Genomic DNA, 24919 nt, shown 5'->3' with positions numbered 1-24919 from the left:
ATGTCTTCGATACTGTTAGTTTCCTTCCAGTGCCTTCTTTCCTACAGATCGTTTTCTCCTCCTTTGGAAATGTGGACGGGGCATATAAATTATAAGACTTTCCACTAAGAGGAATAGTTCTATAAGATAAGCAATGAAAGGTGCCTTAATGAGAGAAAGACGCAACCATTTTAAGTTCATTAATGAAATAATAAATATCAGTGGGTTTGTGTATCCACTATACCCTTTTTCCCCCTTTGTTTTGAGGCCAGCAGCATGTCCAGCTCAAAGACATTACATTTCCAAGCCTCCACTGAACTTTGGCTAAGGAGATATTCAAGTGGACATTGCTGGATGGAATCTCGGAAAGTCCTTTCAAAGGGAATCAACAGACCAAGACCAAAAAAAAAAAAAACAAAACCACCGATGGCTGCTATCACCCGTGGATCAGAAAGTGATGGGAAACAATAGTTACAAAATGTCAATACCAAGATACTTATTAATTATAAAAAGTAGCACTGTAACTTCACAGTGGAAAAATGGGCCAATCACCAGAAATAGGACAAATCACTAATACATGCCTTCTGGTAAGATATAACATTACTTTAATGGTACTGTCAAAAATCTAACCAGGAAGAAAAATCAGACAAACCCAAACTGGAGGACATTTTACAAAATAACTAGCCTGTACTTTTCAAAACTGTCAAGATCATGTCAGACAAAGACTGGAGTTCCAGATTAAAGGAACCTAGAGGGACATTAACAACTAAATGCAGCACATCCTGAACTGGGCCTTAAACAAAGAACAAAAATTTTTTAGTAAAAATGAACATTACTGTAGCAATTGAAAAAATTTGCATAAAGTCTTCAGATTCATTAATAGTATTATAACTGTTAATTTCTGATTCAGATCATTCTACTGCAGTTATGTAATAGAATATCTTTGTTTTTAGAAAATACACAATGGAGTATTTGGGGATAAAGAGGCATTGTATCTATAACTTAATGTTAAACAGCTCAAACACACACAAAAACACACACACATATGAGGAGAAAGACAAAGCAAATATGGTAAAATGTTAACATCTGGAGTCTGGGTGAAGGATATAGGGGAATTCTTTAACTAGTTCTTAAACTTTTCTTAAGATATTTCAGAATAAAAGTTTTTTAAAAACAAAAACAAGGGTGTCTAGGTGTCTCAGTGGGTTAAGCATCTGCCTTTGGCTCAGGTCATGAACCTGGTGTCCTGGTTTCGGCCTCATTGGCTCCCTGCTCAACAGGGAATCTGCTTCTGTTTCTCATACTCCCTCTGCCCACCGCACCCCCCCCCCCCCGCCCCAGCTCATGCTCTCTTGTGAGCTCTCTCTCAAATAAATAAAATCTTAAAAAGAAAAGAAAAACCAATGTATAACACTATGAGACAAGTCAAGTCAATTTTTGTGCCTTGTTACTCTTTTTCCTCTTTCTAGTTAGGTGCAGAGAAAAAGCTTTAGGCGTGGTGGCCATACTGCCAACACAAATTGATAAGCATAAAGATGAATCCATGCAATAAGGATGGCTGAATATAAAGCCAGAAATAGCCTGTGTACTTGATGGAATCACAGAGCTGCTGTACCAGCCGCAGACTCCCTAATCACGATTATTTAATAAATGAGAAAAACAAACGCTTTCTTGGTTAAGCCATTGTAAGTTAGGTTTTCTATTATGTGCATCTGAACATAATCTCTAGTGAGCAAATTTTTTAATGTACTGTCCTTAGTAAAAATCAACTGATAATAAAATATTAACAGACTAAAGATGTTGAACCGCTGTGCTACCAGAAAATATTCAAATGCATATACATGAAATTTCATGAAAACTGCAAAATATGTAAGTAATAACACTTACTAAGGTTCACTACTTGAGTCTTTTGGGGAAATGAGCTGTAAAATACTCTGCATTTAAACATTCATAGTGTTAAGGGGCGCCTGGGTGGCTCAGTCTGTTAGGCATCTGCCTTCAGCTCAGGTCATGATCCCAGGATCCCCTACTTGGCAGGGAGCCTGCTTCTCCCTCTCTTTCTCTCCCCTACTCATGTTTGATCTCTTTCTCTCAAATAAATCTCAAAAAAGAAAAAAAAAAAATCCATAGTGTTTACTTTCTGGAATGATATTAATTACATTTAAAGAAATCCTAAGTATTAAGACTTTCAAATTAACAAGAATGGCTACATGGTATACCTTTTTCCATCCTATTACTTTTAATCTGTCTTTATATTTAAAGTAGATTTCTTGTAGCTAGCATATAGTTAAGTCTTGTTTTTATCTTTTTAAGACCTGAGCAGAAGGTGCTTAACAGATTGAGTCACCCACGCGCCCTAAGTCTTGCTTAAAAAAATAAAACAAAATCCAGTCTCACAATCGCTGCCTTTTAATTTGAATGTTTAGACCATTTATATTGAACGTACTTACTAGAACACTGGGTTTAAGTCTACACCATTGTGCTATTTACTTTCTATATGTCCAATCTGTTGTTTGTTCCTTTTCTCCTGTCTTCTTTTAGATTATTATTTAGGATTCCATTTTATTTCTACGTAGTTATACCTTTTTATCCCCCTCTAGTGGTTTCTCTAGAGTTCACAGTATACAACTTAAAAAGAAAGCTAGAGAGACTTTATTAATATCAAAGGAGATTTCAAAGCAAAAGATATTATAGGACAGTTCAAAATAATAAAGGGTTTAATTATTTAAAAAGACACAGCAAACATAAATGTGTATTAACCTAATAACAGAGCTTCAAAATACATGAAGCAAAAACCGACAAAATGGAAAGCGTAAGCAAACAAAACCACAATTAGAGATGGAGACTTTAATACTCCTCTCAAATAGAACAGAAAATCAATAGGATATGGAGGACTTGAATAATCAATCAACTATCTTGACTCAATTAACATTTATGAACACTCCATTTAATAAGGCAGAGTATCATTCTTTTCAAATGCAGATGGAACATTCACCAAGACCACATGCAGAGTACAAAACAAGTACTGATATATTTAAGAGACCTGGAATCACACAAATGTTCTCTCACTGCAACAGAACTAAATTAAAACCAGAAAAATATTTGGAAAAAATACCAAATATATAAAAACACACTCCTAAATAACCGATAGGTCAAAGAAGAAATCACAAGCAATATTAGCAAATGAAAATAAAAACACATGAAATTCTGTGGGATGCAGCTACAATAGTGCCTAGAAGAAAATCTGTAGCATCAAATGGGCTAAGATCAATTATCTAGGCTTCCATTTTAAGAGGGCAGAATGAGAACAAATTAAACTGGGGTGTGATACAGTTAAGAGCAATGGAGACTATGGCAAAATGGGAGAATACAATCCCATCTGAAGACATCCGATTTTCTAAAAAACATGAGATAGGCCAAAGAAAATAGAACTTCGTCTGCAGGATATTAGATTTTGACCTGTGCTACGGAGAAAGAATGTGAGGAGGCTCCGAAAGTACCAGCAGATTGTTCTGAGACAGGAAGAGAAAGGAGATGCTACGGTTGCATGGTGGTAAAGTCAAGGGAGGGAGGGTATCATAAGAACCGCATTTATGCAATTCTGTATGTGACTGCTGTGTATGACTAGCTGGTTTAGTTAATTTCATTTTCTAGATATAAATTTCAACAGATCAAAGCCTCTAAAGTAAAAACAAAAAACCCCACAACTCTGATACATAATCCATTACTATGGTATGGACTGACTAAATTTTTTAACTGGTTTAAACTGCCTGTACTAGCAGTAACTTTCCAATAATTTTCAATCAAATAAGTTTTGACAGGAAGGCTGTACATATTACCATGAAAAATTGTATTACCTCTGCTTCTCTTTTCTTTGCCCGTGCTTTCTCTACTTCATCCATTACTTTCTGGGATTCTTCCACATTTCCTTCAGCTCCTAGTTGTTCCACCTTGGCCAACAACTTACCAATTTCTTCATTTAACTCGTGAACACGTTCTGCCTAGAAAGAAACAGAAAAGAAGATCATGAATAAAAAGCAGAATAAGGGGTACCTTGGGTAGCTGAGTCATTAAGTGCCTGCCTTCGGCTCACGTCACGATCCTGGGGTCCTGGGATCAAGTCCCACATTGGGCTCCCTGCTCAGTGGGAAGCCTGCTTCTCCCTCTCCCACTCCCCCTGCTTGTGTTCCCTCTCTTGCTGTCAAATAAATAAATAAAATATTTTATAAATAAATAAAATAAATAAAGTTAGCAGAGTTCAAAATATTTCATAAATGCTCAGAGAAGACTTACCTAAGGCAATGTGAGTATAAATAATGTTTTCTGAGCATATCATAAATGAACTGCTGGGATATGAGGATGTTTTGAGCCTATCTGCCCTCACTGCAGTGAGGTCAGGAATACAACTGATCTCAATTTAACTATTACTTTACAACCTCTGCTTTGGCAGTGTATTCCAAATATAAAATACCGTTTCTTCCACAATCTGCCCCAATGTACCTTTCCAAACCACCTCTTGCTGTTACCCACTTCACAACACAATCTATAGTTATATCTAGTTTCCCAAATTTACTCTTGTTTTCTGCCTCTGTGACTTTGAAGAGGGATGTCATCCCTCTTTCTCGGACATCATCCCTTACCTCCCCCTTGTCTGAACTCCTGTATGTCTATTCATTCAACAAGATTCAACTATTCTGTGAAACATTCTTGATCAATCAATAACCACATCTCAACCCCACTTAAACATAAGCTGAGAGGGCGAAACCCTCCTTTGTGCCATCTTTTTATCTTTCAAAACACTCTTTATGTACATATCATACTTTTATATATATATACCTTCGTACATATATACACTTATGTATATACTTTTATATACATATCACACTACCTTAAAGATAGCTATTTATATTTCCTATCTTTGTATTTCCAATGCCCAACAAACAGCATAGGCTCAAAGAGGAGTTACAGGAATGAACTGGCAGATGCTCTTTAAAATTAATATACGACTTTAGAGTCCAAGAGGTCTGGCTTATTGCTAAACCGATTACCAGCTATGTAGTTTTGACCACATTACTTAACCTGAATCTACTTCCTCATCAGAGAAGTGGGAATAATACCTATCTCATAAAGTTTTAAGAAATGAGAAAATGTGACTTGCACATATACTGCAGAGCACATTACTGATTTTGAGTATACTACCGAAACACTCTGTCTCCCTTAGCCTTAGTTCATGTCTTTCCCCTGGGATGAATTCTTGCCTTGGGATCTGTGTCCTCCCCCTTCTCTTCATCATCATCATCCTGAGAATATCGTTCATTTCTATTGTTTTAATGGCATATGATACCTATACAGTCTTTCTATTGGCCACAAAGTAAGTATTCAGGCTGTGTGGCCAATTATATTAGCAAAGAAAATTTTAATTTGATACGGACACCCAGTCCCAACAAACTAGGGTGCCAATAATCTTTACTTCTCAAATGTCCTTCAATCCAAAATATTCATCCCATAAAGAAATTTTCAATTCTACAATCATTTTCTTACCTCTTTAACAAAGTGGTATTTTTTTCCCCTGTCACAGAATGACTGTAGTATGCCCTAAACTCTTCACCTTTCCCTGTATCCATCTCTTTGCTATATAATTAGTACCATCATATTCTGATTCTGAATTTGGCCATGTAACTGGCTTTAGTTAACAGGACAGTAGCAAACATGACAGAAGGAAAGGCCTAAGAAGCACCTGTATGACATTTTTTGTACGTCTTCCACTACCCTAAGAACATGGCGAGGCTAGTCTTCTGGGCTCAACAGCCTCTGACTGACCAGAAGACGTGTGATTGAACCCAGCTGAGACAGGAATAACTGCCCAGGCAAGTTCAGCCTAAATCATTGACTGAAGACTCATGGGCTAAAATACTTACTATTTTAAGTCACTGAGTTTTAGGTAATTTGTTAAACAAACAGCATTTTTGTAGTGAGAGATAACCAATACAATACCATATAAACCAAGATAGCACTTGTGGATCTTTTTCAACCATAACATTAGATTCCTGCACTTTAGGATCCCATCTTTAGAGAACCTTTCAGAAAAAGTTGATTAAAAATAACCGTTTCCTCAGGGCACCTGGCTAGCTAAGTCAGTAGAGCACGCAACTCTTGGTCTCCGGGTTTTGAGTTCGAGCCACACACTGTGTGTAGAGATTACTTAAAACAAACAAAAAAACCTTTCCTCAAACAAGGGAATCCATTTCCCTCTGTACATCCATCTCTGAGAACTTATTTAATGCTGTCATCCACTCTATCTAGGTAAATTCTTTATCTCCATTCTGCATTTTCATAAAATGTACAAACTATATTGAATGGCACAAAATGTTTCAAAGTAGTAAGTCATCAAATCAACAAAATACAATACAGGGGCTTTAACATTCTGATTAGAACAAACCAACTCTATACAGAGAAAATGAACACATTCAGGATATTACATAATATTTAAAAATTGTTAACTTTATGGATGTGAAATGATGTTCTATGTTTTAGAGGTGAAACGATGTGACATCTGGAATTTGCTTTTAAAATAATGAAACAGGGCCATCTGGGTGGCTCAGTCGGTTAAGAGTCTGCCTTCGGGGGCGCCTGGGTGGCACAGCGGTTAAGCATCTGCCTTCAGCTCAGGGCATGATCCCGGTGTTATGGGATCAAGTCCCACATCAGGCTCCTCCGTTATGAGCCTGCTTCTTCCTCTCCCACTCCCCCTGCTTGTGTTCCCTCTCTCGCTGGCTGTCTCTATCTCTGTCAAATAAATAAATAAAATCTTAAAAAAAAAAAAAAAGAGTCTGCCTTCGGCTCAGGTCATGATCTCAGAGTCCTGGGATTGAGCCTCATGTCGGGCTCCTTGTTCAGTGAGGAGTCTGCTTCTCCCTCTCCCTCTGCCCCTTCCCCTGCTCCATTTCTCTCTCTCTCACCCTCTCTCTCTCAAATAAATAAAATCTTTAATAAATAAAAAACAATGAAACAAGAGCAAAAAACTGACTACGAATCCACTGGACTGTACTTTTCTAGTTTTTATTTGTATTTTTAAAGTTTATTTATTTAAGAATCTCCACACCCAATGTGGGGCTCAAACTCACAACCCAGAGATCAAGAGTTGCATGCTCTACCAACTGAACCAGCCAGGGAATCTCTTTCCACTTCTTGCATGTATGTTCATATTTTTAAAAAAAAATTTTTTTTTTTTTTTTTTAAAGTAGGCTTCACACCCAGCATGGAGCCCAACGCAAGGCTTGAACTCATAACCCTGAGATCAAGACCTGAGCTGTGAGATCAAGAGCTGGATGCTTAACTGACTTGGGCCACCCAGGTACTCGCACCACAAAGTATTTTTTTTTAAGTGGGGGGTAAAACAGAACATCTAAAGAACACTAAAAACTCAACATTTAAAAAAAATGAGCAGTCCATTTGGAAAATGGGTTTAAGATAGATATTTCATTAAAGAGGTACATAAATGGCAAATAAACACAAGAAAAAAATGTTCAGCATCATTAGGCATTAGGGAAATGCAAACTGAAACCAAGAAATATCACTACACACCTTTAAGAATGGCTAAAATGAAAATTAGTGACACCATCAAATGTTGGCACAGATGTGAAGAAACCAAATCACTAACACAATGCTGGTAGCCACTTTAGAAAAAAGTTTGACACCTGCACTCAAAACTAAAAATGGACTTACCATATGACCACATGACCCAGAAACTGCATTCTTAGGCATCTATCCCAGAGAAATGAAATGTTTATTGCAGTTTTACTGGTGCTAACCAGTAACTGCAAACAACCCAAACATCCTTCAATGTGTGGTTAAACTGTGGTATATCCATACCACGGAATACTACTCAAAAAGGAATGAACTACTGATACACACAGCAACTTGTCTGAATCAAGTAACCTGTGCCGAGTGAAAAGAAACAATCTGAAAAGGTTACATGATTCCATTTATGTAATATTCAGGAAAATAATTACAGAGCCGGAGAATACATTAGTGGTCACCAGAAGACAGGGAAAAGGGGGAAGAGATATGGCTATAGAGAGGTAACATGAGGGAGTCTCATGGTGATGTTACAGAGCACTAACTTCATTATGGTGGTAGTTACCCAAGTTACTTACACATGTGGTAAAACTGCACAGAGCTACGTATACACATACACACACAAGTGCACACATAACTGGTAAAATCTGAATAAACTGTCACGATTGGACCAGTATCAATTTCTTGGCTTTGACAGTGTACTATATAGTTGTATAAAATGTGAACATCAGGGGAAGCTAGAGGAAGAGTTCAGAGAATTCCCTATATATGTCTTTGCAATCTGTGGATGTGATTATTTCAAAATAAAAAGTTAAAATTAGTGAGCTGAAACGGTATTTTGTAGTACCAATGAAATAACTGAAAATTCTTACCTTTGCTGCCACTTCAGCACTAATCTCTTCTTGAGTTTCTGCTAATCTTTTCTTAGCCACTTCTGTTCTTCGATCACAATCTGCAATGAATGACTGAAGATGATCCATAGCCTGCAAAGTTTAATTAAAAGACAATTACTGCCAAAAAAAATCAACTTTATTCAGGAATATCTTTACTCAAAAATTATACATAATTTTCTTATTTTTTAAAGTAGGCTCCACACCCAGCGTGGAGCCCAATGCAAGGTCTGAACTCACGACCCTGAGATCAAGACCTGAGCTGAGATCAAGAGTCAGACACTTAACCAACAGAGCCACCCAGGTGCCCCCTTTATTATTTTTTAATGCTAATAGGATAGTAAAAAAGTAACAAAAGCAGGTTCAATTACGAACCAAAAATACTACTCATCACCTATCAAATTGGCAAAGACTAAACATAAATAATTCCCAGGAAAGGTAAAACTATAAGGAAACTATCACTCTCACACTGTGCTGAAGAAGCCACAGATCAGTGCAGCGTTTAAAAAAGGCAAGGTGGTAAATAGTATCAAAAAGACTTGAAAATGTCCCCTTAGTATAAATTTTTGCTTCCAGAAATACCTTTTAAGAAAGTGATCAGATACATAAAAGGCTTAATATTCAAAGATGTTCCTCACAATGTTATTTTTATGGTGAAAAGTTGTAAATAACCTAAATATCTAGGTAACGTAGGAATTTTAATCTTCAGCCGTTAAAAAAAAGGTTTTAATAGAATACTTAATGATATAAGAAAATGTTCATGATTTGTAAATAAAAAGCATGTTACACAGTATCATAAGCCATAAAATACCAATTGTGTAAAATAAAGCATAGGAAAAAAAGGGAAGAGCATACATAAAATTTTAGCAATAATTCTTTTCAGATATATGGATAATTTTTAATAATCTGTTTTTCCATGCTTCTCAAATTTTCCATAATGAAAATGTTACAATCAGAAAAACCTGCTTTCTTTTCAAAGAACCAACCAGTGAGAATTTTAGCAATGTCTACATTGTAAAAATCCAATTCAATAATTAAAGACATTTGTCAGGCATAAATTATGATGTCTGAAATTAAATAGTAATTCATTTAAACATAAACTCTTAAGATTTATTCCCAAGTCAAGCAATTTGGACTTTCATACCTTACTGTACAGAAACAGAGTTAATTTAAAATACAAAAGTTTAATTAAAAATAGAAACTTATTCAGCACACAGCAAATTCTAAGAATTTCTTGAAAGCGAAAACCAACAGGCTCATTTAAAAGCTCTTATCTGTGATAACAAAGAAATAGCTATTGAGGGGCACTTGGGTGGCTCAGTTGGTTAAAGCGGCTGCCTTCCGCTCAAGTCATGGTCCTGGAGTCCTGGGATAGAGCCCCATGTTGGAATCCCTGCTCAGCAGGAGTCTGGTTCTCCTTCCCTCTGCCTCTTCCCCCCATTCCTGTGTGTGCACTCTCTTTCTTGTTCACTCTCTCTCAAATAAATACAAATCTTTTTAAAAAAGGTTATTTAGCTCTTTTAATTTAAAATTCATCTTTAAATTCACAAGATATATCTATTAAAATTTCCTTATGGGAAAATAAAAGTGGCATCTCAAAGAGTGAGAGGAAAAAGATGTACTAATCAGTAGTGTTGGGTCAATTAAGTGGGTATCTGGAAAAATAAAGCTAAATCTATACCTCAATTCCTTAGACCAGCATAAATTTAACTTGGTTCAAAGATCTAAGTGTTTAAAATGAAGCCATAAAAAATACCAGAAGAAACCATGAGAGAACTCTTATCACCTCAGAATAGGGAAGACCCTATTGAATTAACTCATTAGAATATTTTTAAAGCACTTATAAATGAGATGACTATAAAAATATTCTGCAAGGCCCACAAACCACTAGAAGAAAAATGGTAAAATATGGAAAATGACCTAAATATCCATACCCCTACCTCTAGATGATTTCCACTATATTTTATGCCCAGAATATATTAAATCAAAATCTAATTAAAGATGTCTCTCCCAACTGTTCCAGCCCCATATTAAATTATGTTTACACAGATGACTTTCATTTTGTTGTTTTGTTTTTTGACGGAGAGAGAATGCGCAGGGCCAGGGAGAGAAGGAGAGGGAGAGAGAATCTTAAGCAGGCTCCACTCCCAGTACAGAATGTGGTGCAGGACTTGATCTCACAACCCTGAGATCATGACCTGAGCTGAAACCAAGTTGGCCGCTTAATTGACTGAGCCACCCAGGCACTCCTGACTTTGATTTCTATTAGCAGAAATTCTTAGAAGTACATGGGGGTGCTTAGTGACTGCTTTACCTTACTGTAAAAAGTATAAGATGTACGCTCATCAATATCTTTTATGAAATGCTAACTGGTATGTTTTATATAAATATAAAAAAAATTTCCCTAGTTTTGTACAAACAATTCCGTTTGTATAAACTACAAATCAGATCTTGAGCCTTTAAGGTACCTAAATGGTACCTCCTACTCTAATATTTCTTCTATTAGTTTTACATAAAAACACTGTACTTCACATCCTCTCTCTCTCTATATATATATATTCATAGATACAAAAATAAAAATGAATGTAAAAATTCAGTAAACTATTAAAGGGCCTTAAATACATCAGAAATTTGTTGTTTACATGTGCTTAATTAAATTGAGGTTTCCTTAATCATCACAACTTTCCTGGAATAGTTTTTCAAAAGCATATATGCATTGCATGGATTTTTACACATTTTCATAAAATGTCCACCTTATTTTTTTTAAATGTTGTCTGTCAAGAAAATACATGATCTTACTCAATTTAGTACTGTCCTTCATAACACAAAGAAGATAATTTGCTAAAAGCCTTTTCCTATAGAGATATTAATCCATATTCAAAATGTTTTACTACAAAGAATAATCTAACCCATTAAAGCAAAATCACATACATCAAGTTCAAAGAAAAAATCTTGTTCTTTGGATGCAATTTCATAATCTGCTCTTAAAGCCAGGTCATGAACTTTCAGGCATTCTCCAAGATCCATTCTCTAGGGGGTGAAAAATAAGACATATTATTCAAACAGTAAACACATTTTTCAAAAATTCATTAACAAGCACAGTTCTCTTCAAAATACAAATTAAGTCTTACAGATGCTTATTTATGAACTTTCAAATTACAAAATTTCACAAGTATAAAACTTGGTGCCAGAAGAAAATCCACATCAATTCTACCAACAGATGGGAACAGTGATTACTTTTGTACTTAAGAACGGACGAGGAAAACTATAAAAATCTGAAAAAAGCTTCTAGCTTCTGTATCAAAACTAATTTCACTTAGCCCATTAACACAGAAAAGATAATGTTAGTTTAAAATTAAGCTAAAAAATATGTAAACCAAATATCTGTATTAAAGTCAGTATTCTTTGAGAACATTCTTTTTTTTTTTTTTTTAAGATTTTATTTATTTATTTATTTGACAGAGAGAGAGACAGCCAGTGAGAGAGGGAACACAGGCAGGCGGAGTGGGAGACGAAGAAGCAGGCTCCCAGCAGAGGAGCCCGACGTAGGGCTCAATCCCAGGAACGTGGGATCATGCCCTGAGCTGAAGGCAGACGCTTAATGACTGAGCCACCCAGGCACCCCGAGAACATTCTTATTTTCAAATAAAGATGGAGTCCTCAAACATAAGACCAGTAACCTTGATAAGGATTCTAGACAAGACTCTAGGTGAACTAGTAGAAAGAAATTTATTAAGACTCGATATAACTTCACAAAAAACAAGTATCAAATCCTGTTTACAAGCATATATCAGGGATATTAAATATACTCCCATTGAACCTAGGATCCTTGTACTTAGAATTCCAATTAGACATTATTTACCAAATCAGAGATTTTCTCCTGAGACAAAAATTCCTAAAAATCTGGCCATTTTTACATGCATCTGAGCAAGTAAGATCTTTCAGGAAATCTTTTAGGGGGAATACTGAGGGGAAAAAATTGGGCTAGATGCGAAGATATTTACAGATGTGATTAATGGATGACCCAAGTAAAACAGATTTTCCAAACTGAAAGTATGCTATCCTGTCAAAAGAATGTCTCAGAATTGCTGGAAGGTTGGTAAAAAGGGAATACAATTTGAAAAGGTATAGTAAACTATGCAAACACTATAGTAGTAAAGTCATTCCTTCAATTAACTGTGTACCCATTTGTGCCAAGCACTATGCTAGGTGCTAGGGACACAGAGCTAACTGACAGAGATACATACAGTCTCCGACCTCATGGAGCTGACATTTAGAAGATAATTAGAAACAAATAACTAACCATAATTGTGTCTCTGAATACAGTTAGGAGGTTCAATAAAATAGTAACACTCCCATTACGATGGGATGCTGCCTGGTGATCAGAGAAGGTCTTTATGAAGAGGTTACATTTAAACTGGATTTAAAATGTGTGAGGAAGCAAACTTAGCTTAGGAAAAGCTAAGAAAAGAATGCTTAAGGTTTTACAGAAGATTTAGGAGGCAGACCTTAAAAAAAAAAAAAAAAAGAAAAGAAAAAAGCCAGTATCAGGCAGAGGGATGTTTCTAGTAGCAAGGGATAGACGAGAACAATCAATGGCACATAGGTCTGGGCCTTAAGCTTTGTATGTAAATATCTAGATATAACCCTGTCTTAACTTTTTTGCCAACAACCTGGATACAACAAAGGATATGAATGTCAATTTTGTACAATATTCCAAGCTAAAAAAAAATAGTCAATTCACTGGATTAAGATTCAAAAGATTCTGGGCACCTGGTTGGCTTAGTTGGAAGAGCATGTGACTCTTGATTTCAGGGTCATGAGTTCAAGACCCAAGCTATGTGTAGAGATTACTTAAAAATAAATAAACTTTTTTAAAAAAATCTAAGATTCAAAAGAATTGATAGATCAAATAAAATTTAAAATATGAAGTCTTACAGTCATATCTAAGAAGACAAATTTACAAACAGCTATGAGCAGAAAATTAAGACAAATTAAAATACATACCCATCAAGAGTTACAATGTGGCATCACTAAGATAAATTAACTTACAGGACATAGTATGAACAAAGTGAGAAATCTCTTGCTGAAGGCTGGCAAACACCTCTCTTCCAATGATACATTCTGTGTGCTAACACATTTCAAGGGATATAAGTGAGTTAGACCAAGTGTTTCAAAACCAAGCTATACAAAAAAAGCCAGAGGACAGATGCAATTAGCCAAGAAAAATCGAAATGTGAACCTAGTCCTCAATCAACTAAAGAACTTTTCAGCATGAAGCAGAAATAGATTTTATTATGGGCCCAAGGGACTCGAGAGTCAGATTTTAACTTTCTCTCAAAAACAAAAACAAAAAACCCACCAACTTTCTAATGGTCAAAAGCTTTCCAAAGATAGAACACACCTCAAGAGTTAATGAGTTGCCAGATAACTGAAAGATCCCAATACTAAGGTTTAGACAACCATTTTTTTAGATAGCGAGGAAGGTACTCAACTGTTAAGTAGCTTCCTCCTTCCAACTCTTGAGATTTTATGATTATCTAAAAAATTAAGTTTCTCTGTAAAACTCTACTACCTCGGTTATTAATTATGTAAAACAATGAATGGGAAAATATAGACAATGTCTTCAAAGCTATCCTTTGGGAAATAATAAGGAATATTCACAAGTATTATAAGTTCTCATCCCATTGATGGCTCTCACGTATCACTGTTGCTGAGCGTACTGAGATTTTTCCAGGCCCCACTGCTTACTCTCATTCATAGGTCTACAGATTAACTGAGTCTTCCAGTGACATTAAACAGCAACTGAAACATGCTGTTGATGTGTGGAAATTCAAAACTGCTTACTAAGCAACATTTTTAAGAAGCTATAGGAAAAAAATGTAATGTTCCTAAAATATGCAGGAAAATAAGATGGTAATGAAAAAATTGCAAAAGACCATTACCATCTTTGCTACACCAGCCTGTGTGTGTGTGTGTGTAAGTAGGCTCCATGCCCAACATGGGGTTTGAACTCATGACATCATGATCAAGAGCTGCATGCTCTAGAATGAGTGTTTCTTAACTGATATCTTCACAATAATCTCTCCAACTCCCTTTATACGTGTATTTCTATAGCTACAGTTGTTTATGGGATGCTACACTTACTTCCTAAAATGCTATGAGGCCACAGTTGGGAATGCCATTGGTCCAATGCAGTGGTTTTTAACCTAGACCTGGGGTAATAATATTGATACAAGCTTTTGAAAACAGGTCCAAGCCCTACCTTCCAAAGAGAGAACTGTAAAAGCCTCCCAGGTGTTTTTAATGTACAACGCTGGGAACCACTCACTGATCTAGTTTTATTCCCAATTTACAGACAATGGAATCGAAGCCCAGAAAGACACTTATTCCAGACACTTACTAGAAAATCTGGTTAGACTGATTTCTAGTCTAACACCCCTTCTGTTTTACCATGCAGTGTTCTACACATAGCAGATACCCAAAGCAGTTGTCTAACTGCCTTTCCTCCAGTTATCTCCCTTATCTTTATCCTCTGCTTAACAAGATTTCCAATCTGTTATCAATAAAAACCTAAAAGGAGTATATAAATCTTGTCTCACTGTTTAACCTAAACATCTCTGTTGCCCACCCATACTGGCAGGAATTCTAGGCTTTTCCTCTGCTCTATCTTGAAACTTACATCATACAACCAACCGAAGGAAAAAACCCAAATATGTGGGTCAACAACAAAATGAACACCAAAAAGGACACAATTCACAATTATACCACTGATGTAAGGATGGACTTTTGGTTAAGAAGAAGTTGGGTGGTGGGGGGGGATGTATGCCTTGGAGGGAAATTTGTGCAAGGGGGAAATTTTCACTACATCACTAGAATATGAGCTCCACAAGCACAAGTATTTTTTCTGTTTTACCTACTGGGTAATTTATCTGGTATATAGGAATGTTTAATAAATATTTGTTGAATGAATCAGACTGATAAAGAGGACAAGGAAGAAATTTGGCAGGAGGGGGTTTTAAGCTTCATAAGCAAGGGTGGTCAAGATGCAACCCAGTACAAAACTGATCTGAGTTCTGGAAGAGAAGATCTTCTTCACCTCTCCATGGATTACCAATTTTGTTGGGACTTCTTTCCTTAAGTATGCTACTCTTCTGTCTTATTTCCTGTGTGCTATTGTCCTCCAGGAGATAGACCACCTGAACCTGACTCTATCCTGGGCCATGAGCTCTGCAGCTAGTTTTCCAGTCTAGCCTAGCTTACAAGAGTGGACTGGCCGGGGGCCAAAGTCCTAGGAGGAAGGGCCTATTTTTTTTTTTTTTGGCCTGAAATAGCCTCAGTGCTTATTCTTCAGGGATCTAGCAGGACGGTAGGTGTATTCAGATTTTCAGAATTCTAGATACTAGTTATCTGTTTTCCTCTATCCATACCATTATGACTAAACACGTACTCTGGCACTGTCATACACACAAGGAGTATTTAAAATAAAGAACAATCAAGCCAAAACAAACAGAACTACCTGCCAATGTAAAAGTGAGTGAAGGGTAAGTGTGTCCATGTTAATGCTGAGACCACCATCATCTGATTAAAAAGCCACCACAAAGGGAACCATGATAGAACCACACCATGACCAGCTACAGACCAATCCTCAAAAGCTGAATCAATCCTGACTTGGTCACTGATGGTTCAATAGTGCTTTGAGCACTCAGTGCACAGATATTTGCTGCTGCTTCTCTTGTAAAATGAATGAACTTCAAACTGAATATAATACAATGTTTGGTTATTTATTTTAACTTACAATGGCTCTATTTGTAATGAAAGTCGTAGGGAGAGTTTTTGAATTTTTAAATTCAATAACTAATTTACTTCATAATTACATCTTACCACAAGTTTATTCTTGGCGCTTTAATTAAAAGACATCTAAATTCTTAGACTGTAAATGGGAAAAATGCTTATTTTTAACTGGAAAAATTCAGTTCTGCATTTTTGTCTTCTCCATCCTAAGTACATTTCCTTTGTGAAGTCTTGACCAAATAACTATATCTAATTCTGATATCTTCTCTTACAACCTCTCAGCATTTTGTACCACACTTTACTGTTTAATAAAGTTGATTCTTCTAAGTGCTTTTCTAAGTGTTCCTTTGAAATTTCAAAAATGAACATAGTTATGTCCTCAAATGGACTTTAAGCTTCATGAAGAAAATAGTTTATTTTTCCCCTCCTACATAAAAGACCAGGTTTTACACAACCCATGACTACTAAATAAATGTGATGATTAAACTAAGGAATTCTACTTCTAAGAACTTGAAGAAACAATGAAATAAGTACACAAAGGTAAATGCACAAGATTTTTTGATGTAAAAAATTAGAAACATTTTAAGACCCCAGCAAAAGGGTTTTGATTAACTGATTTATGGAATAGTAATATAATACATTATATAGCCATTAGAAATTATGATCTTGATACTAAGTGGAGAAAAGAGATGGCAAAGAAAACCTTATTAAAATGCCATTGTTGTAAGTTCACGTACAGACACTGCTGTGAGGCTGGTTTGATACTGGCTGAATTAAATCCAATGAACCTGTATTATTCTTAGAATCAGAAAAAAAAATCAATAAAGCCACTTTAATTTTGGAGAAACAAATCTAAGTAACAGAACAGAGGCATGCAGAAATTATACATCAAAATCAATAAATAAACATGATATTACAGTAGAGCAAATCAAAGGGCTGACCTACACATCTGAATGTACTGCCAGTTATAAACTAATGACAGTAACATATTAATGAATTTATCGGTGACAAAAACCAGGCATAGTAACCACCACTGCAAGAACTGCAAATATTCTTGCTTTGTTCTATTTACTCAGATCAGCTAGACCTTAAAGGGAATCATAAAACAGTGTAAGAAGATAATTCCTGCTATCAAGGAATTTATATTCTCAATGAAAAAAATAAAGACATTAAACTAAAGCAACAGTTGCAAATATACACAGATGCACAAAGATTTCATTGCCACATTGTGCACCCAAACCAAAGCTATTAACATAATAATAGTCACTAAATAAATAATTCAGGGAACAGCAATATTATGAAATATTATATAGACATGTTTTTAAAATACAGACCACTAATTTGGAAACTTCTCCAAGACAAGTGAAAAAAAATCAAACGCTATAATGCCATTTGTTAGAACATGCACATGCACAACACACACAGAAAGTGAAAAAGGTACATTAAGTTGTTGACAGGCTTTATGTCTGGGATGGGGGATCATATAAAATGGAAAATATTCATGCTTTATGCTTTTTCCACTTTTACTTGAAAACTTTTTGTCTAAGTAATAAATAAAATAAGACAGACTGGGTACTCAGCAACTCAGAAGACCTCCCTTAACATCTTATTACCCATTTAACTCTGAGAAATTCACTTAAATTTCTCTGAACTTCTCTTTTCTCAAATACTTCAGGACTGCTGCATCAAATTACAGATTCTGACTAGATTGTTGAAGACTCTGAATATGAATCAACATGCAGAATTTTCTCTACAGGCAAAGAAGAATGTCCTGTCCTGACTACTTGGACAGAAATAGAACATGATAAAATCTGTATTTTAGAAGCATTAACACCACACTACTAGATGGACTGACAAGAAGAAAGAGGTTAAGAGCAAGCAGGACAGGCTATTAGGATAAGCCAGAAATAAAGCCATAGGGTCAAATTAGAAAAGAGAAAGCAGGTAATGGAGGTAAAACAGGGTTCTACAGAAGAATAAAAGCATTTTAAAGATGAAAAGGATCTCTGAAATCATCAATTCCATCACCACCTTCCTACAACAACGAAATCAAGGCTCAGAGAAGTCGTAAGATCACAAGCCTAAGATTATAAGCCGGCAGGAGCAGAGTAAAAATTTAAATCCAGTCTTTAATATAGTTCGATATTCTTTTGGTAACACAATGACTCTCAATCAACTAATTAAATGGAACTATGAACTAGCCAATTAACTAACTGAAAACCAAGTGTGGAGAGGAAAAGGTCAGGAGTATTTCAAGCATGAGCAAACAATGACGCCACCAAGAGAAATGACTAAAACAAACGGAAGAGTTGGTCTGTGAAGGAAACGTTTTGTTCTGGACATGTTGAAGGTGATGTAACAACAGGAAATCTAAGTAGCAGTGTCCAGTAAGGTACAGATATAATACTATATTCACTAAAGGCTTGCTTTATCCAATTAAGTTTTCCAAGCAGTTTTACATATTCCTCCTTAGAGTTACAGCTCAAGTATTCTTCTAGGAGACCCTCTTTAACAAATTATATAGGAACCCCAAATCTGACATCCCTAAGTCAATTTATTAACAATGGAAATACTGAAAAGTATTTATTTATTTATTTATTTGACAAAGAGAGAAAGAGAGAGAGATCACAAGTAGGCAGAGAGGCAGGCAGAGGGAGAGGGAAAAGCAGGCTCCCCGCTGAGCAGGGAGCCCGATGTGTGGCTGGATCCCAGGACCCTGAGATCATGACCCGAGCAGAAGGCAGACGCTTAACCCAACTGAGTCACCCAGGCGCCCCTTGAAAAGTATTTCTAAAGAACAGTGTCACCTACAAGATCATAGTATATTGTCACAGGAAATTTTAATGAGGAAGAAGAGGAGGAAGAATGCTTAAGAGTAACAGTATAAATTCCTATTATTATATTTACGATTTAAAAACAAACCGCACTGTTTGGTAATTTTAACTTTCTAAAAACCACCTTCACATTACGGCAATAGTTTCACTGTTATCTAACCTAGCTTTAATTCTTTTATTTATTTATTTACACGGCATAGTTTGTTTAAAATAATAATTTGAGGCGCCTGGGTGGCTCAGTTGTTAAGCGTCTGCCTTTGGCTCAGGGCGTGATCTCAGAGTCCTGGGATAAAGCCCGCATCAGGCTCCTCCGCCGGGAGGCTGCTTCTTCCTCTCCCACTCCCCCTGCTTGTGTTCCCTCTTTCGCTGGCTGTCTTTCTCTGTCAAATAAATAAAATCTTTTTAAAAAATAAATAAATAAAATAATTCTTCCCATGTATCTTTTTATTGTTTCCTTATACTATTTTAATATATAAATATATTTAATATATATATAACAATAATTTAGATGTAGTACAAAAATAGCAAGGAATTGGGGCACCTGGGTGGCTAAGCAGTTAAGCGTCTGCCTTCAGCTCAGGTCATGATCCCAGGGTTCTGGGATCAAGCCCCTCATCGGGCTCCCTGCTCGGCAGGAAGCCTGCTTCTCCCTCTCACACTCCCCCTGCTTGTGTTCCCTCTCTCGCGGTCTCTCTCTGACAAATAAATAAAATCTTAAAAAAAAAAAATAGCAAGGAATCAAAAAATAGATAGTGATATTGGTAAAGTACTAAGAAGAATACACGCCAGCTGGAGAAAAAGTGAAACAATGGCATGATAACAGGACACAGGATGGAAAATACAAAGCCCCAGCTGACCACATGAACCCTTCCACATGCCCTCCAATGCCAATGTTACTTTCTATAACACAAGTCACCTATACTTTCTCACTTCTTGCATTTCCAACTTTCTTCCTTCCTCATATTTGTAAAATCTCTCTTTCATCCATGTTCAACATTTGATTCAAGCTCCAGCTCAATAACAAGAGAAAGCCCAGTATAATATGGAAAAAGCCTTGAAATAATAAAACCTGAGTATGCATTCAAGTTATGTAATATTGTCTTAAAACAAAAATTTTGGTATTTCTTTCCTAATTCCAATCCTGGCATTTAAATAAACAAGCCCAACATGAATGACAGGTGAAGAGGAAAGGGGCACACTGTGCATGCAGAAATTAGTTCCTGTTATAAACTGCTCGTTCCCACTTGTACCATTTCCAAATCCATTTTTCCTTGAGTGGATAAAGAAAAATAAAGCTCTTCTTCTAGCTTTTAATACTGTTTTTGAAGAACATAGCATGAATAGTTTCTTATCCATCCCAAACCAAGATACGCAAAGATATCTAGATAACATTAAAACAAAAGTCCTTGGGGTGCCTGGGTGCCTCAGTCGGTTAAGCATCTGCCTTCAACTCATGTCATGATCTCAGGGTCCTGGGATCGAGCACAGCATCAGGCTCCCTGCCCAGTGGGGAGTTTGCTTCTCTCTCTCTCTCTCTGCCTCTCTACCGAGCCCGTGCTCTCTCCATTGTGCACTCTCAAATAAAATTAAAAAAAAAAAAAAAAGTCCTTGCACTAGAAAGACAATGCTAATTAAGAAGAAAGAGAGAACACATATATAAACAAGAAAAACTGACAAATGCCTATTCAGTAGCATGGAGAGCAGGCACTACACTGGGGTTCGGAGGCTAAAAGGCTATAAGCTCAGGCAATCACATGTAGCAAGCCAGGCGGGATTTAAATGTGTAAAGGAGAAAAGTTATTCCAGCAAGAGAAAAAGAGGTAAGCTAAAATGAGAATCATGCTAGGGAAGGAAAATAATGAGACAACAACGAATACATCAGTCTGGTAAAAAGAGAGGACCAAACCGATTTATTCATTCAAGGAAGAGGTAGACTGGGCTAAGGATTTTAGATTTTTGGCCATTTGTACAACAGGAAAACACCCAAAGTTTTGTGAGGAAGCAACATGTGCTAAGTTCATTCCTGCTCAGAAATGATTGGCTTAAGTTTCTTAACATTTAGATCTCTTCAAATGTCACTTTATCAAAACAGTTTTCTTTAACCACCCTGAGTAGCCCCTGGACCATTGTCTGAGACAGTCTTAAGTTACCTAACCATGTTTTTGTCCTAGCAACTTAAATCACTACCCGAAATCACATTATTTCTTTTCAGTTAGCTGTGCGTCTCCCACATCAGAATGCTAGCTCCCACCACTTAAAGAAGAAACCCATGTTCACTTCTGTATCAGTAAGTACTTGTTAAGTGAATGAATGCTGATTTCAGCAATCAGTACCACTCCCAGAAATGAAAAAAAAATCACTTTTTGAAGAGAAATTTTCTGTTAACTTTTACTGTGATTTCTCTTTACTTTCTCCATTCAGACTACCTTCCTCACCTTTTTCTATTTCTTCCTCTTCTTAATTTCAATATTACTTAAATTTCATTACTCCAAACACTACAATAAATACCATAAAAGGGAAAAAAAAGTACCGAAATGTGGAAATTTTACACATTATCCAAATACGTTAATATATATGCCTATATTTTTTGATCCTATAGACCAGTAATGTCTATGGGACAATATACATTCACAGTGTTTTACTATATATGGGTCTAAATAAAATACCAAATCATTTTACGTTCCCTTAATGAGTGAGAATCATCAAACTAAAAAGGATTTCAGTGAATCATCTGTCTTGCCACCTGTACATCAAGGTAAAATTCATCAGTTTAAAAAATATTTCCAGTGATAGAGATTGTGTGACTTTGCTTGATGTTTGTGGTTAATCTAGCACAACAAAAATATTTGTTTCAAGTTTTCACTTATTATCATGTGTTTGCTCTATTCTGTGTTGTCTACACCCTTCAAATGATGCATTTATAACTCCATCCTCTCTTTTACACTAATAGTCACCTCAGAGACACACTAGTTTCTTCAGACTTGTTAAAACAGTTTATAAAACTGTACACATCTCTAAAACAGATCTGACAAGTTCAGGGAACACTCAGAGGATGATCTGAGGTTCTCAGGTAATAATTATTTATTATTTATTTAATCACTGTATGGAAAAACAAGTATGACACAGAAATATGTTAACTAAGTACCAAACTATGAAAAACACTCTGCTTTAACAATGACTTCCAGATCTCATTCTACTTTGCCTGGGAGTAATTGGTCTTTACTATTTTATATTGTTTCAAGATTCATCCTATCAGATAGGTCCAAGATTTAAAATTTGCTTCAAAATAACAAACAAAAGGACATTAAGTGATTATAAATAAGTAGCTATGTGGTAAAGATTTACTGACGCTGGTGTATGGATACATGAAGTTCATCATACAATTCTACTTCTATTTATAGTTAAAATTTTCTATTACAGAAGTTAGAAATTCTTCCCTCAGACTAATTCATTATAGAATAAGAGTTAAAAGTAAAATTAATTTGTAATTTAACTTATAAAGACTGAATATCAACACTGTAGTTCATCTTAACTATATGCATGTACAGTCAAACCTTGAACAACCTGGATTTGAACCACTTATATGGTTCAACCACGCAGGTCCACTTATATGCGCATTTTTCATAGTACAGTACTGTAAACGTACTTTATTTTACTAATAGCATTTTCTCTAGCTTAACTTTAAGAATACAGTATGTAAATACACACACACACACTATAAACAAAATATTGTCAATTGACTGTTTATGTTATCGGTAAGGTTTCCAGTCAACAACAGGCTATTAGCAGTTAAGCTTTTGGGGAGTCAAAAGTTATAACAGGGATTTATACCTACACAGGGCTTGGCACCCCTAGCCCTGTATTGTTCAGGGGTCAACTGTGTATTTGTATTTAATCATTAATCCAAATAATGGATAAATTTGCTGAGCAACCTTAACTAAAGACAGACTAAACTAGAACAAGATGCTAGAATACACGGTCTCTGGGTCACCTTAAAAAAAAAAGAAAATCACTTCAGGGGAGCCTGGGTGGCTCAGTTGGTTAAGCATCTGCCATCTGCCTTCAGCCCAGGTCATGATCACAGAGTCCTGGGATCGAGTCCCACACTGGACTCCCTGCTCAGCAGGTCAGCCTGCTTCTCCCTCTGCATGCCACTCCCCTGCTTGTGCGCACACCCTCTGACAAATAAAATCTTAAAAAAAAAAAAAAAAAAAAGGCCTAACTGGTAAGACTTAGGTTGCAAAAACTGGCATTTTTACAAATTGGGCAGCTCTAGAAATCTGTCATGTAAATTACAAAGGAAAAAAAAATTAAGCTAGTTTTCCGGGCTAATGCTAAGAACAATTGTTAAAAAAAAATACTAAAATAGGCCCAAACAAACCATTTGGGGAAGAAATTTTGAGTTTAAAGTATCTAAAGACTAATTTTTTCACATCTGCATGTGGAACTACTGCTATCATTATTTAGATAAGCGACTCAACAAACCCAAGATACTCTCCAGCTCCCTACGTGTTAAAAGGGAATTAAAGTAACTAATAATTGTTAATTTTTCAAACTCAAGTTAGTTTTGTAACAGACTTATTTAGTGTTTTACTTTGGGCGGATTGATTACTCATTCAACAAAATGGAGGGACACTGTTTTAGATGCTGAGGACATAGCACTGCACAAACATCCCTGCCCTTATTATGAAACTTACATTCTAGTGGCTGGTTGAGAAAATTCTGTGGTTTCTTTCTTTATCACTTATTCTGCTTCTCCATACTTTCATGAATCTTTTGCATATATACTATCGAAGAGACTTTAATAAGTTTTAAAGTTCAGGCTTGTATGTACCCAAGTAACCGATTTTAGACCAGCCCTTAAATAGAATGGTTTAGAGAAGTATAATAAAGGACTTTCAATTAGTAAAAACTGCACTTCAGATAAAAACCAGAACCTACTGGGGCACCATAAAATCAACTCAGTCAGAATTTTTGACAATATTCCTACTCAATCACTTCAAAAAGGCAGAAAAAAAATTTTACTTTATCCTTGTCTCAAAGTATTTCTCAATTTTAAACTTTAAATTCGATTTCTGAGCAGTAAAATCTTTTTTAAACAAAATCTCATGGAAAATCCCTATACTTGAAATGTGTAAAAGTCCAGTTGAAATAGGAAAGACTGGCTAGTCCCCATGAACTTAGTGAATGAAATGCCTCCAGGGATCCTTCGGAAACATCTGAAACTCACTGCCCTAAGTAAATGTGCTATCTAAAAACTAACAAAACCCACAAAAACATTTTTAAAGTATTTAGATTTAAATAACTCTAAGATGCCTGTGTTGTACAATATACCGTAATTCTCTGTGAGACAACTGCAAGCACAATTTCTCTGAGCCTTAATTTTTCTCACCTATGAAATGATGACCTTACACTACATGATAGTCTGTCAACCCTAAAATTGTACTATGATGAAGGCTGTAATAAAATCAGTAGTGGCCATTTCTGATTTTAGGACAGGCACATCATGAAAGTATACATTTTCATCTCTGCAGATCTTAATTTCAAGCTTCTGTTACCGTCTCTGCTTTAGATAAAATGCCTCTAAATTATTACTACTACGCATCTTTTTTCCAGATCACAAGAAACTAGATGGAAAGACTTTTTTAAGCACTTTGATGTACTTATCTTTCTTCAGGGAAGATATGTACCAGAAATAATGTGTTCAGGGGAAAAAGAACAACTTTGCTTTTGCCTAATCTGAAAGGGGATGCTGCCTACCGTTTGCACAGTGACTAGAGCAGGAAGAAATTAAGTGTGCCAAAAGGAGGAAAAGAATGAGACTAAAACAAGACAATATTCTCA

The 24919-nt window shown here is 35.9% G+C and overlaps 1 protein-coding gene across 8 annotated transcripts in view; it reads right to left on the bottom strand.

Moving 5' to 3' along the window:
- Positions 1–24919, bottom strand: part of LUC7L2 (LUC7 like 2, pre-mRNA splicing factor) — a 56929-nt gene that overhangs the window by 13376 nt on the left and 18634 nt on the right. For all 8 annotated transcript variants that reach the window (XM_026511885.3, XM_026511929.4, XM_044388648.3 and 5 more), the window contains 3 exons: positions 11379–11477; positions 8430–8540; positions 3837–3980 (listed from right to left, as the gene is read on the bottom strand). In XM_026511885.3, coding sequence (XP_026367670.1) covers positions 3837–3980; positions 8430–8540; positions 11379–11477 — 354 coding nt within the window. The remainder of the gene's footprint in view (positions 1–3836; positions 3981–8429; positions 8541–11378; positions 11478–24919) is intronic.

The sequence above is a fragment of the Ursus arctos genome, unplaced genomic scaffold (genome assembly GCF_023065955.2).
Source record: "Ursus arctos isolate Adak ecotype North America unplaced genomic scaffold, UrsArc2.0 scaffold_3, whole genome shotgun sequence".
In the NCBI taxonomy this organism is placed as follows: domain Eukaryota; kingdom Metazoa; phylum Chordata; class Mammalia; order Carnivora; family Ursidae; genus Ursus; species Ursus arctos.
Note: the sequence above shows the minus strand (reverse complement) of the source record. Positions and strands in the feature narration are given on the sequence as shown.